The sequence below is a fragment of the Olea europaea genome, chromosome 19 (genome assembly GCF_002742605.1).
Source record: "Olea europaea var. sylvestris chromosome 19, O_europaea_v1, whole genome shotgun sequence".
In the NCBI taxonomy this organism is placed as follows: Eukaryota; Viridiplantae; Streptophyta; class Magnoliopsida; order Lamiales; family Oleaceae; genus Olea; species Olea europaea.
In genome coordinates, this window is record NC_036255.1 from 2,633,198 (window position 1) to 2,648,275 (window position 15,078).

General features: G+C 31.8%; 1 protein-coding gene across 2 annotated transcripts; it reads left to right on the top strand.

Annotated features, from left to right (window-relative positions):
* The first annotated feature begins 2,082 nt into the window (after positions 1 to 2,082).
* On the top strand, positions 2,083 to 4,504 carry LOC111368491 (remorin-like). Of its 2 annotated transcripts, none has more exons than XM_022989754.1 (5): positions 2,083 to 2,429; positions 2,535 to 2,585; positions 2,670 to 2,760; positions 3,838 to 3,919; positions 4,111 to 4,504. In XM_022989754.1, the coding sequence occupies exons 1-5, from the start codon at positions 2,258 to 2,260 to the stop codon at positions 4,309 to 4,311; spliced, it is 597 nt and encodes a 198-aa protein (XP_022845522.1). In that variant the 5' UTR covers positions 2,083 to 2,257; the 3' UTR covers positions 4,312 to 4,504. The 2 variants fall into 2 exon arrangements, with proteins under 2 accessions (XP_022845522.1, XP_022845523.1); XM_022989755.1 differs by having other exon boundaries at positions 2,084 to 2,429; positions 2,673 to 2,760.
* The last annotated feature ends 10,574 nt before the right edge of the window (positions 4,505 to 15,078 follow it).

Here is a 15,078-nt window from a genome sequence, read left to right on the forward strand (position 1 = left end):
ATTGAATTTTAATTTCTATCAAACAGGGGCTAATGCTAGATGTTTTTCATGTGCATCTTCTAGGTAAGATTTCATCTAAAGTGTAGAACAATTTTCCATTGTCAAAACTCCCTTCCAAAACCTCCAATGTTTTGGACTTCAAATATGCTTTGTAAATTCCTAAGTGGTTAGATATTGGAAATTACTCTTTAACAGTTTAGTCCTACTGAGAGTATTAACATCAAAGTGGGCACACGAAGGAGGACAAAACCTTACATCCAAAGATGTACAAAATACAACTTTTCACATGAAGTCTTTATTACAATTAGCACCAATGAAGCAATAACTAATTTAAATAATTAAAAAAAAAAATGTGAAAGTCTTCAAAGGAGGTGTTATAGTTGGGGATAGCATCTTTAAGGCTAGATCTATATTCAAATCAAGAACAATTTCACATAGCGAAAAGGGGCAAAATCTACTAAGGCGATCTCCAAGTTCTACATCCTATTTCGACTGATCAGCACTATATTCCATTTAGTGATCCTAATTCCAACTTTCTTCAAAATTATTGTCAATGTGGTACTATTTTATCATTTCTCTTCAAAATTGGACGCGATCTATATTATTTTTGAAAAATTATCTATTTGACTAATCTTTGTTTTTGATTAATTAATACACCTAACTTAAAGGGTTCCAAAACCTAGATAAGTGGACAAACATCTAAGATACCTAGGTGTCATCTAAAGCTTTTTTTATTCTTCCAAAAGATTATGACACATTACCACATTGGTTACCTTAACTTAATGGCTAATGAATCAAGGTTTAATCATCTTAAACTATTCAAAATTGTGACAGGAGAACCTTATTATTCACGGACACATCGAGTTCAAAGTTGAATTTTCTGCAAGTGGTTTCGCTTTAGATTTGGTCGGCTGAATTAATTATTGTCGTAATTATCCAAATCAATGTACATGGAATCATGCTACTCGTACACCGGGTGTACCCACCCCCTCACAACAGGGGCTCACGATTTTTTTATTCGTCGTGGGCCCCCCTGTTGTGAGGGGTTGATGTACAAGTATCAAAATCCATATTCATGTGTTGTAATTTAATACTTGATAGATTAATAATCCTTTTTATCTAATATTATTTTAAGTTTCAATTTTGACCAGGTAGATAAATTAATATTTTTATTAAAATATAGAAAGTAGTCTAAATTTATAATTTACTAAAAAGTACAATGGAAAAAGTTTTAAAGATGAGTACTTATTACTATTTTCAAAATAAATAAATTACTCACTTAAATAGTTATTGATATATAGCAAGGATACCTTTATTTGTTTATATGGTAAACTTACAGCCCAATTATGTGCAATATTTGGTAAATGAAAGTGCATGTTTGGCTAAGATAAAAAAAATTGGAAAAAGCATTGAGTACCGGAAATTTTTGACAGAATTCTTATCAACGTTGACATGGTCGTAGATGATTGATTGATTGTTTTTTCTTTTCTCTTTCCATCTTTCAATCGGTGCCAGCTATGTGTTGTTAATAAAAAATTTCTGCACTTATAGTATGATTAAAAAAAATTCATTGTAAGTAAATATGTGAGTTTCGAATTATATATTTTTCTTCATCTTAAAAACTAGTCACTTTTTCTTTTTCTTATTTTTATATGCTTGTAAATTTCTTAATTATTGCTATATATAGCACTAAAACCAGCATGCTTGATATAATAAACTTTTAAAATTTAAAAAGTTTATTTTTGATCTTAAAATAAGTTATTCATTTAAAAAGCTCAATCTATTTACTATCAGAATAAGTGACTCATAAGCCACACTGTATCTCTTTCAAATATATTTAGAGACAAGTATATTAAAAAGTAATTTTTAATATTATATACTGTTTGGTATTGATTTAAATCAACTTTTAATTTAAGTCAAAATCAAATAATCAATATTAACTTCATCTTTTGCGAATCTTAAAACCTTTCAACCATAAATTCCAAAATTTTTTATCAAAATTTACTAAAATATAATTTTAATCTCCTCCACATATAGGGTTAATAACATGCTACCAATAACAAGGAAATCATTTATTTGCTTTTGGTGGGAAATAATGTGCAAACATAGACTAAAATCACCTTGTACCTTTTCTGGCAGCTTCCCCACTATATTTACCTAACACCACCTCCTCTCTCTCAAATTCTTGAAGATTTTTAGTATTTTTCCGTTCCCAATTTTTGACAGGTACAATATTTTCACAGAAAACTACTTGTATATGAATATGGGAGAATTAGAGGAGTCGAAAAGAGTTAAACCAGAAGAATTTCCAGCTACAAAAGAAGCCCATATTGAAATAAAAGCTCCAAATCATGTATCATTTCGGAAGACAGTTGTTACAATTCCAGATGAGAAAATCACTCCCCCTAAGCCCCTTCCAGTAGCTCAAAGTACTTGATCACTTCCTCTTGTATTAACTATCAAGTGCTTTTCTTTATTTTCGTAACTTGATCATCGGATCATATCAGATTGTTGAAATTCTTGGGTTTTGACAGAGGCTGCAGATCATGGGATTGAAAAGAGTGTGGGAGATGTCAAGGATAGAGGTATAATTAGCGGAAAACTAGTTGTTTTATCTAATGCATATTTGATCGGTCAATTATATATAATATAATTGTCTATGTATTTAGCAGATGCTGCTCTTGCACGAGTTGAATTGGAGAAAAGACTGGCTCTGATCAAAGCATGGGAAGACAGTGAGAAAACAAAAGCAGACAACAAGTACGATTTTCTTTAATTTAGTTTGTCATTTTTTCCTTCTTTCCTATTTTTTTGGCTGTGAGGTGGCGGAAGGGTGGAGTTTGTCTTGTAAGTTGCACTAATTTCTGTCTGGTGTCTGTTATATTGTGAAAGGCCTACTTCCCATAGAACTGTATAATTGAGATTTATCTCATGTTTGGTGTAGATTAAAGGGAAAATTGCAACAGCGATCTCTAATCTTTTTTTTTTTTGTAAATTTTATCCTAATTTTCATTTTGTGTCAGGGAAGATTCCTAACATTTCATAAATATGCATCTGAAGTCCATCTAGATGAAAACCATCGAAAACACCGTTAATTGACCTGGAAAATTAAGGAATCAATATCCAATAAAATCGTCCAAAAAATCATCTAGAAAGGTATCAACATCCAATAAAATTATCGTTGTAACAGATAGTTCAAGAAATTTTTCTGGTCAAATGACGATGTTTTGAACGATTTCTATCCAGATGGACCTCAGGTGCATATTTATGAAAAGTTAGGGACCTTCGCTGACACAAAATAAAAGTTAGGGTAAACCCTACAAAAAAAAAAAGGTTAGGGACAGCTGCTGCAATTTTTCCATAGATAAAAATAAATTTTTTTAGTAAATTTTAATAAAAGATGATAAAATGTGTGATTGAAAAAATTGTTGGCTTTGACTTAAATTAAACTCTAAGTTTAATCTTTTACCAAAAGGAACTGAATGTGGGCCATCGCGGTATTGGGGAGGACTTTGATAGGGTCTAGTAAATTTTCATTTTAACAGTCGAAAAATATTTTCTTGGAAGAGTAGCCCTTCAATGGCCAAATTTGCTACTTTCTTTATAGAAAAGAAAATAGAGATATTCAGAGAGAAAAGTATCAAAATCATAGTCTATTTTGGAAATTCTTATATACAATTTGCAAAAATTGATGCAAAAGGACACTCTAAAACTATTTCGTAATTTTTCTATTTTTTAATATATATATTTTTTCGTTTTCAGGCATATATCTTGCCAAATATGCATAGACCTCTCTGCTTGAGTTAAAAGAAATTTTTCATTGAAATTATATTTCAGGGCCTATAAAAAGATGTCTTCCGTAGAATCTTGGGAGAATACGAAGAAAGCATCTGTTGAGGCACAAATAAAGCAAATTGAGGTGAAAAATTCTTGATGTTCTGCTGTTTGTTGAAGCTTAATTTTGTGTGTTCTGCTTATATTGTAGCTATTTACTTGTGATGTAAAAGCATTAGATACCAATGAGCAGACATGCTATGAGATATGAACTTGTTGAATTCACCACGACATTGAAACATTTGCTTTTGAGTTTAATTAAAGTTGTTCGAGCAGGAAGAATTTGAAAAGAAGAAAGCAGAATACCGCGAAAAGATGAAGAACAAAATTGCTGAAATTCACAAAGCAGCTGAAGAAAAAAGGGCAATGATTGAAGCCAAAAAAAAGGAAGATTTTCTCAAGGTGGAAGAGACTGCTGCAAAGTTTCGTTCAACTAACACCACACCAAATAAGTTGCTAATTGGATGCTTTAATTAATCAGCTGCTGCTTTTTCTTATTTTGAGATGAACCAAGTCAGCAAAAGTACTTAAGCTTCTGTTTTTCGTGCGTCTTATCGTCTTATAATTTAATTACAGGTTCTTTTAATGTTGTCACTTGAACGGTGTTCTCATAGTGCATATATTGGAACATTTGGACAATCCTACAGTTATTGTAATACGTACTTTATTGTGTTTAGCTTGTTAAACTGAATTACATTCGAGTAACTGGACAACATCAAACACATATTCTTGTCGAGTCATGTCTACCCAGTATACTAGATATGCTATTAGCTTCGAATTTTATTTATTTATTTTTTTTTTCTGAAAAATACGAGGTGTAAAGTATCCGACGTGTGATAGTGCAGTATCATGAAATGTACCGGCGAAAATATATATGAGGAAAAATGAATTTTATAAAATTTGAGCCAACCTGGGACCTAGTTACAGTAGGGTGGGTGGGTTGATGAGGCAATTGTTAACGTTGATGGGTTAGTTACTATTAGGTTCAAATGTGATTCTTTATTACCAACTGTCAGTAGAGGTGTCAAAATAGATTGGATCGCTTGTGCCCCGAGCAGTATCGGACCAGGGCTAACATTTTTTGTTCTTGATGTGTTGTGGTGTTTTTTTAGTCCCTGAGTTCAAGTTGCTTGTAGGTTTCTAGTTCTTGGATGGTAACGGACACTATTTTCATCGTTTTGATCAAGAAAGTCATCGAATATGTGGATAGTCGTTTTAGGTAGTACAATTATTGGCTAGATTGCACAAAAGCAAAAAAATGGAAACTTTACACCAAGCGAAGAGAAGTTTTTACTGAAAAAACAGGACGCAAAAATGGACATTCATTAGCTGGGTGCACAGTGAGAGACAACTATTAATGTAAATACATTTTTCAATCGGTCTATGCATTGTTCCTTTTTTCTCTTTTGGCTTCTTTTATGGATGGTGTTAGGGAAATTGTTTTCAAAACAACGTCTCGGAAGATGATGTGAAATCGATATAATTTTCTCAGTAGGCATCGATCAAATGACTGAACTAAAGGTCGACACTTTAATGAAACCCTAAAACTATTTAGGTCATTGGAAGTAGTCAAATTTAATTAGTACCGCTCATAACCCGTTTTCCTAATTCTTTGGAATGCTTATAAGTGTCGGCCCACTTAGTGATGTACTTGGCCCACTTTCCTGTGTCCTATTGGGCTTTGGCCATCACTATTTGCCCTAGTGTGAACTTATATATTGCCGCCCATTTGGTTTATTGTGACTGTGTGTTATTGCTCACTCTTTCCTTGGTGAAATAGGCACCAACTTTGTGCTTCTTTTTGTTTTTATTGTGCCTTCTTCATCTTTTTTCTTCGCCTGTGTGGCTACCTTTATGGCTGCAATAACTCCCTTATTGTGTGTCTAAGTGGGTGACATTATAGCAATAGAAGTTTGGATTTGGGTCGGTTTCTTGAGGTGTTTGATTGTTGGATTTCATATTGAACCCGGAAAACGCCATTGGTATCTGGCCTTCCGCTGCAGATGAGAAATTGGGCGAAGCAAAATTAATCTGTCTTATTTGTTATAGGAATATTACTATGTAATTTACGTAGTTGTCATTTACAACAGAAATAACTTATATTCTTATTTTCAATGAAGCTTTGAATAAATGGTAAGTTGTTTCCACAGAAATCTCTGTAACATTTAATTTTTAATTTTATCTTCCTGTGCATACAGCGATAAACTAATCTGTGTATTTGATATAAATATAACATAATTTTATTTAAATCTTCAGCAGCCAGCCACTAACATGTATATTATATTGTATATGTTGATATATTAGAGCTGGAAATAAGGTAGTAGCGACTGAAAAGGCCGAGCCACCAATATTTCTGCCGCCAAGGGGTGCTTCATGCGGTTCAAAAAACAGTGCAACAAGTACTACAATAAACTTCATTCAGAGGATCTTGCGAGAAGAACTCTGGATTCACAGAAATTATTTGTCCTTGGACTGAATTGAAATAGATTAAATAAAAAAATAAGTTAAATTAAGTTTGTTCTCGTGTTTGTTACAATTTAATATTGTACAACCAACATGCCCTAAAAAATGGTCTTGCAAAATATTGGTACCTTTGAAAAATTATCTTGCAATTACAAGTATATCAATTTTAAGTGACTAATAGTTGGAGTGGGTGCTGTCGAAATTAATGATCACATTTATCGTCTCTTTATTAGTTTAAACTTTTGTGTCAATTTTAAACGCTCAAGGTTGTATTTATATGAAGTTTATGCATCAAATATAAATTTATATATGGGATTATATATGAAGTTTGTGATTGAATATATAGTTGTACCCAAAAGTAATATGTTGCACACTTCGGATGACACGTGGCACATGTTGCACATATTAGTATATCCACCTTGACAGACAATGTGGTGACAAAGTCAATATGTCGACCTCTCTGAAGAAAAATAAAGTTAAAATGGTCTCAATAAAATTTAGATCAGATCGAAAGGATCCACCTCAGAGCACACTATAGGAGAGAACCAATGATTACTAACAACGCGGCTTGTCTCCTTCCTTATTTTAGCACCACTCTAAAAGATATGTTACAACTCTCAACAGGATATTCTATTGTCGAAAATTAGTCTCTTAAGTCATCATTTGGCTGCCATTACTTCCCATTTCCAACACTCGTAGCAATTTCGCCGTCTCAAAAGCATGCATTTCAAAAGAGCTCTTGTTTAGTTCAAACCCACAATATACTCTACTCTCATATTATCATGTGAAATTGTCTGAAACCAAATCTTAGTAAGTTGATAAAAAGGGTACTATGTCACTTTTATGGTGAAATGAATGTTGTGAGATGGCTCGTTTGCTGGTTCTCATAATTGCTGTACATAAATTTAAACAGGTTGAATATCCTAGAAATATGCAAGTAAAATAACAATAGTTTTTACCTTCTATATGTTGGGTTGTATGCCCATATAGTATATTTTGCTATGATAAAATAATTATAAGTTATGTTTTTATTTATTATTGAATATCCAAATTAAAGTGTCTATGTTCACTTGAGATAATATAAGTTGGATATTTACGTTGAGAAATATAGTGTGACACAACTTATATTTTAATCTTAAATAATTTGTTCACAACCAACGTATAAGTGTTGGCACCTTATACTGGACAGTTGTAGTGTTGACTGATTCACTATTCAGGTTTTGATCTGTCCTTATCACAGAAATAATTAAAGGTGACACTAATACACTTGGAGTATATTGAATAGACCGCGTGTCGAATTTAATTCTATCGCATGATCGTACGGAGAATTAAATTTCACTAGACTGCTGTGTATTTCATCGAAATCCTTTGACAAAATGATGTATATCTTTTCGTGATTTTAATTGTTCATCAATGAGTGAGATCAATTTGACTGGTATCTCGACGAATTGGGAACTTGAAAATGAGTGGAGTAGACAACATGAATTCGTGTCGGGAACCGTCACCCTGGAAAATAGTTAGAGTGACTACTTAAGTATTTTTTGTTGAACTGTTAAAATCTGAACTCAGTATTTAGCGACGGTTAAACTTCGACATATGTGATTAGTTCACAGAACCGTTGAAGAAAATGAACCTTAAGCTAGTGAGAATAATTAGAATGACAAAACGGTCATTTATGTTCGTACCTAAATATCGGATCTCGGATTGGTATAAAATATATATACGGTAGGTCAGAGGAAGTATTACAGATTTATTTGCTTCTGCGATGTTATATATTCCAAGAGTTCAGTCTTTTTATTTTTAGTGGAAAAAACAAAGACTAATACTTAGATTGGGTGGTCTAGATCGACTAAACATGATCTAATTATTGGAGTTTGGATAATATATGTCCGATCATGTCCTTATGATAGTTCCATAAAGTATTAGAACTTAATTACATTAATTATAATAGTTTTGGGCTTAATTGTAATTACGATAAAAAGTTGTACTTAGTTGTAATTACTGTGAAAGTTGTAAACTTAATTATAATTGTAATTAAAATTCTAAGACTATACATATTAAATTAATTGGATTTGGACTTTAATTAAAACTTCTACTTGGATTTTAATTAGGACTCCTATTTTTGAGTGTGAAATTATTATTGTATAAGGATTGAAACTGTTGTATCTCTATAAATAAAGATTAGATGGAACCTAGATATCCTATGAAATTGTACAACAATAATAATACATAATTCCATTGTATTCAAATTTGGAGAGAGAGAAATTTATTTTTCTTGATTTTTTCAATTGTTCAATTCAAGAATTGGTTTTTTGATTTAATTAAAAGAAGGTGCCCACCTATCGATATAGTATTGACTTTGGAGAATACCATAAAAGACTTGAAGGTTCGAAACATCAAGTTCTTACAATTAAAAAGCTGGAAGTTCGTGATTCAGAATTAATTTAAGAATTTATCAACGAATTTAGGTAAAAATTCGAATCCTTTATTTTGATGTAACATACACGTGAATATCTAGACGATTTTATTTATTGAATTAAAGAAATTTTTAATTTCTGAATAATTTCGTTTCTACATTCCAACACTATAATTATTAAAACCCATCACTTAAATCCTGATACTCGGACAACTACTCAAAATCCTAAAGACATGTTTAGTACGTCATGAGGAGTAGAGCTATAATTTCAAATTGAGGGAACTATAATCTTTATTTTTCTATATAAAAAAAAATTATAATTGGACTTTCACACAGGACAACCCCCTCTTGAGTCCTCCTTTTCTACGCAATATAGATTATAGAATATGACACAATATTGTAATAAATAAGATTTGAGGGCTTTTTTTTTTTTTTTTTTATTTTCCCCAACAAAAAAATCCACCAGTTTTTTTTTCCTTTTTAAAAAAAAAAAAAAAAAAATTATCCACAACATAACATTCCACTCTACCATACTAGCCATAATAACAGTAACTTTCCTTCAGCAATTTTTCTCATTATTTTTTGACTGATTTTCTTAAAAAAAAAAAGAATTAAAAAAATGGATTTTTAGTCTTGAACCAGGCCAAATAAGAGCATGTACATGAGGGTGACTAGAAGGAATAAAAAATCTTTTCATTTTGTCATCATTCCTTTTAAGTTCTTGTTTGATTTAGATAAAAGTTCGATGTTCAGTAGATTTTAATAAAAATTGTCGGAATGTGTGATTCAAAAATTGTGAATTTCATAAAATATATGATTAATATTAATTATTAAATTTAGTTTTAATTTTAATCTACTTTTTAATTGAGTACAAATCATATTATTTTTAATCTCTAATATAAACTAATACGAATAGTATCTTGAAATTCAAAGTCCGATCTCGCTAGAAATGACAAAATAATAATCCACCATAATTAGGTGAAAACACCGACCTTATTTTGAACAGTTTCATAAATGTGACATTTGCCTAAATTTGTATTCTCTAGCACGTAATATTTTTATCACACGACCGCCTTAAACGATTTATTATTCGCATACGTCATATGTTGTTTAAATTTATTGTACTTAATTATTTTGAATTTTTAAATATCATAAGACACTTTAAAATCTTCAATCTATTGTGCCATATTTGACTTATTGAAACATGTCACAAATCAGTGACACGTGCGTCCTGTCTAGTCGACATACAAGTGGCCAAGTCTTAAAAATCAATTATTATAGTTTGGCTGAATCCAACGGTTGAAAATGAATGATAAAGGATTCCCACTGTTACCAGTCAAAATGGCGCTCCGCATCCAAATCACTATTAGCACAACGATCATGATAAACATTCGGTCTCAAATTCAGATGAAATATGTGTCGACACATGATTAGACAATTTAAAAAATTAAAATAAAAACACTCAATTATTTTCTGATACATCAGTCTGTTTTTAAAACTGGCTAAGCGGCTTTATTCTTGGCACAATATACAAATCAAATTCTAATATATTTAGCAAAGAAATTTGAAAAGGTAAGGAAATTTGTCCGATTTCGAACAAACTTAAAAGTTAATTATGTGAATTCTTTGAATTACTCGGCAATTGATTGATACACTTATCTAAAATTATATTTTTGCAACTACATAGGATGAAGTTAGCACCTATTTGACATCAATTTTTTAAAATTTATTTTCAATTACGCATTTTATGAGATTTATAACTCTATAAGCTACCCATTTTTGTAATTTTTATCAAAATCTACTAAAAATCTAATTTTTAACCAAACCAAACAAAAACTTAATTTTGATATCACTCAAACCTCACATCTCTTGAACCAAAATTTTAGGTTTGCATACCACGTAGCACTTTCACTACCACTCGAATCATCTTCTCTAAATTTATGCCTATCAACATGTATCTTGATGTTGCCTATTTAAGTAAACTCTTATATCATAATATTTTTATTTTATATTTTATTCCTTTTTTATTAGGAGTTATGGGGAAAAAATATTAAGATATTTCATAAGTTATGGGAAAGAATTATGTCTATCACCTATTTCGGAAAGATCCTAGCCTAGCACTCTAAAATCTACATAACTTATTGACTCAAGTCACACAACCCTCAATAACACAAAAATATAGCTAGATCGTAAAATTTTCGATCACCACATAAATGCATGAAATCTATCCCAACCTAAAGAATAACATACATGTTTCATATTCATATATTTCTTTAGTTTTTTCAAGTATAATATGTAATGTTGGACATGGTTAATTTTGATGAAAATCATGCAACATTGAGTACTAGGTATTCCATATTGTAGCGTATTTAGTATTTTTTCGAGTCTAAATTTCATAATTTCATAAAATTCTTGTATTTCACATAAATTATTTTAATAGTTGATTTAATTGAGACAATATAAAAAATAAAATTGAAACATAATGAAAACCAAATTAGAATAGTCTGGTTCTCAATTTTATGAAACAAAATTTGTTAGTCCTGTATGACAATCATTATTTGGGAAAAAAAAATGAAATTTGGTTAGAAAATAAGAAAACAATTGAATTTACGTGCATAATATTTTATTAAGTGAAAGTGTGATTGAAAAAATGTATGTAAAAAAAAAAAAAAAAGTTTAAAAATAATGATTGTAAAATAGAGGCTTAATAGCTGAAACCGATAATTTTAATCCAATTCGTCCATATCGAGTAGTTATTACATGTAAAAATGTCCATTTCTACCAATAATTCAATTTTGGAATAAAATTGGGCAGTTTGGTCATTTCAATGATTCTTATCTGCACCATTAACTGCTTCATGCCATAATAAATACACCCCTCCCACGAGACCCCAACTGCTGAAACAACAACTCATCGATCTCAAGTCTCAAGTCAACCATCCTCAACTGCTAATCCTGCAGTTCTTGATCCATGCGGATTAATTATCCCGCCGCTGCCCCATTTCTTCTGATCATGGCGGTTCTCGCCGCCAGCCACCTCTCCGATGGCCGCAACATCCAAATATTTGCCCGGAAATCCACCGAGCAAAAATCATCCACCACCAAGTTCAACTACCAATTTTCATGGAATTTTTCAGCTCCTAAAAGTGCAGATGGTGACACAGTTTATACAGTATCACATCGTACCACTCCGGGAGGGCCAAACCCTTTACACAACTGATCTAGCGGCTCATGCAAATTATGGAGCCTGTGTAATGCTTGAGCTGGCTCTGTCTTCATCCATCAACGCACATAAGTTTTGCCGAAAATTACAAATTAATGAAGCTCTTTTATATGCGGATTTGATTTCCTTTATACAAGGAAATTATATTCAAAATCTTATATGGGTGGGTTCATAATTCTCTCCAAGATTGTGAATGATTGGTATGAATTAGATTTGATTATGTAGTTCATGTGATTATAACTTTGTGGCTAGTGTTTTAGCTCAAGAATAGGATGGTTAGTGATTATCTTATATATGTATTATTATTGTATACAAGATTGTAAATTACCAATAAAATCGCTCGACATTTTTTTTTCTTTCTGTTTAAATTGTCAACTTCTCGCAACTGTTTGCCAATGTCAATCTTCGCTTGTGGTTGATGTTGAAAATTCGTGCTCGACTAGTAAAATCGAACTAACCTAGACTTTTGTTTACGAGTTGTTGTATGTATATTAATACAAAGAAGAATACGGGCCACTAAAGTGTTTGAATTGTGGGATTGGATTTATCACTCAAATTATTTGCAGTTTTAGTTTCCTTTATGCTTCAGACTCTGAGCAAATTTGAATCTGAAAAGTGGCTTGCCCTGGAATTAATCTTGGCCTATTAAGCAAAGATCTGAAGAATTTGTTTGAGAACGAAGGACTTTAAAATTCACATATTATTGATTATTTTTCTAAGCAAAGATACATGACTTGGAGATGAATAGAGTAAAAGAAAGAGATTTGGGCTTATGTGCCAGGCACATCATTGCTGATATGTCAAGAAATTAATAATCTAAAGAGGATGCTGTCTAGAGATCAGTTTGCAATTAAGGACTTGGAACCTATAAAAAAAATTCTTGTGATGATGATAACAAGGGATATGACGAAGGAAAATTCTGTTTTTTTTATGACAGAAGAATTCCAGATACCCACTCGAGCCCCATGCGAGTAAAATAATCCAAAAAATAACCTACCCATCTTATGCTGCGTGTATTATGTAAGTAGTCTGTAAAGAATCTTTCTGTACGTGAAACAGCCCTCTATGACAAAAGGTGTTTGAAAGCTATCACATGGGAATATGTGAAGAAAGTGAGCAAGTTCTGCAGTATGCTTCAGACTATCCAAAGAACGATCACCCTTGCTAGAGCAAGAGCGGGCATACATGGCTAAAGTATCATACGCATCCGCAATGGTGAAGTAATAGTTGTTAGCAGATATATGAATTTCCGAGAAAGTGGCAGTAAAGTGAATTCTCAAATATTTGACCAGTACTATGAACTTAGCCTTGTGTTCCAGAGGTTCCGATTCAAGTTTATTGTGGATGTCGACATGCTGGTGGCATTGAAAATAGAAAGAGTAACCATTATATGTTGTCGTGACATAAGCCAAGAAAGAAATGGCATATTACGATCTTTCTTGGAGGAACTGGATCAGAATTGTGATAAGGATATTTTGCATTGTGAAAGTCTATTCTATACCTTTTCATATGCGTTTTACAATTTCTAATGGACTTTTTTTTTTCGAAGTGTTGTCTTATTTGAAATTGTTGGGTAAATACCTCTCTTATAAGAAAAATAAATAAATAAATTTTAACGGTTAAAAGTAAGTATCGATAAGACTTAACCCTTGTTTGACATCCTTAAAATTTTAAGAACATTGTTTTGAATAATATTTCTTTTTAGAACATTTGTTGAAAAGTAAGGAAAGATTTTGGATTTACATATAGAATATTTTATTATGTGAATGTGTAGTTGAAAATATATATGAGAAATAAATTAAATTAAGGTAAAAGTCGTCAAACCGGAGTTGAAGTGTTTGTTTGGAATATCTTAAAGCAAGACACCATTTTATTTTTACTTCAACAGTCACTCGACTTTCCCGTTTGCTTCAATTTGGGCACTTCGACCCATCCTTTCTCAATGGTCAAAACTAACAACAAAAATTCATATAATCAATAAAATTTTGTTGCAGAGATATTCGTGAAACATAAACAAACAAAAACATGAGAATATGATATGAAAATGAGTAATGCTTTCTATTCCCACTAAGGATGATCAGAGTCGGTTCTTTGATTCTCGGGGCTTGAGGCGAAGTCTAGAAATTAGCCCCCCCCCTCCGGCGAAATCAACATAAATACAAACTTCAACAATGTATTATGCGACCCATTACTAACTTGAAAAACTAACATTAAAATATCAACCAAATATATTATAGAAAATTATCCAATAATAAAGTATCATGTAGCATTATGTAAATCATTTGTAGGCCTTGATGTACATGTAACATGCTCCAAAGCAAATAAGTACAAAGCAGATTTCTACTAAAAAAATTTGTCACCTGCCACAACATACCACCACAACCACATCGACCCAAACCCACTAACCTTCCTTCAATCACACATCTAACAACATTGCTGTAGCCACAAAACTACAAACCAGAATCGAAAACTTCCCCCACAATGTCTTTACAAGATTGAAATCAGAAGTTTAAACAAAATGTATTAAGAATCTACCTCAGTAAATATGAATTAAACTAATGCATGCCAATTGAATATCATCAAAAAATAGACATCAGAGTTTATTTTCCCTTTCCCTTTTCTTCAGTAACCAAAAACACAAATATTGCAAATCATAATACAGAACGGAGAACTGAAATTCTTCACAGAAACAAATCTGTGAAAACTTCAAATAAAGGTAGCACAAAAAGGCCCATCTTACAGATATTGTTACTTGCTCTTCAACCAACTAGGTGGCTCGGAGACTTACTGAATATCGTGTGCTACATGTAAGTCTGGGACAGCACCATTTCAAGATCCATTTCATTCCAATTGTGCAAAATGTCGAACCTGAGTGATGGTGAATCCAACCAAGCCTATCCAGGATCATTAAAATCACAGGTTGTGTGCTTTAACATCCTCCTCTACTCTCCACCACATACATCTTAAATCATTAGGGAAAAATCCTATCAAATGGAACAAATATCAATGCAGGAATTCCAATAATTTTCAGACAAAAGCAATAAATAGTACTCCCAAACTTTACCCTCCACTTTCAATTTCATAGCATGGATTGCAAAAACTTAGAGAATGCCCATTAAAAAGTATTTATTATTTACTTTGAT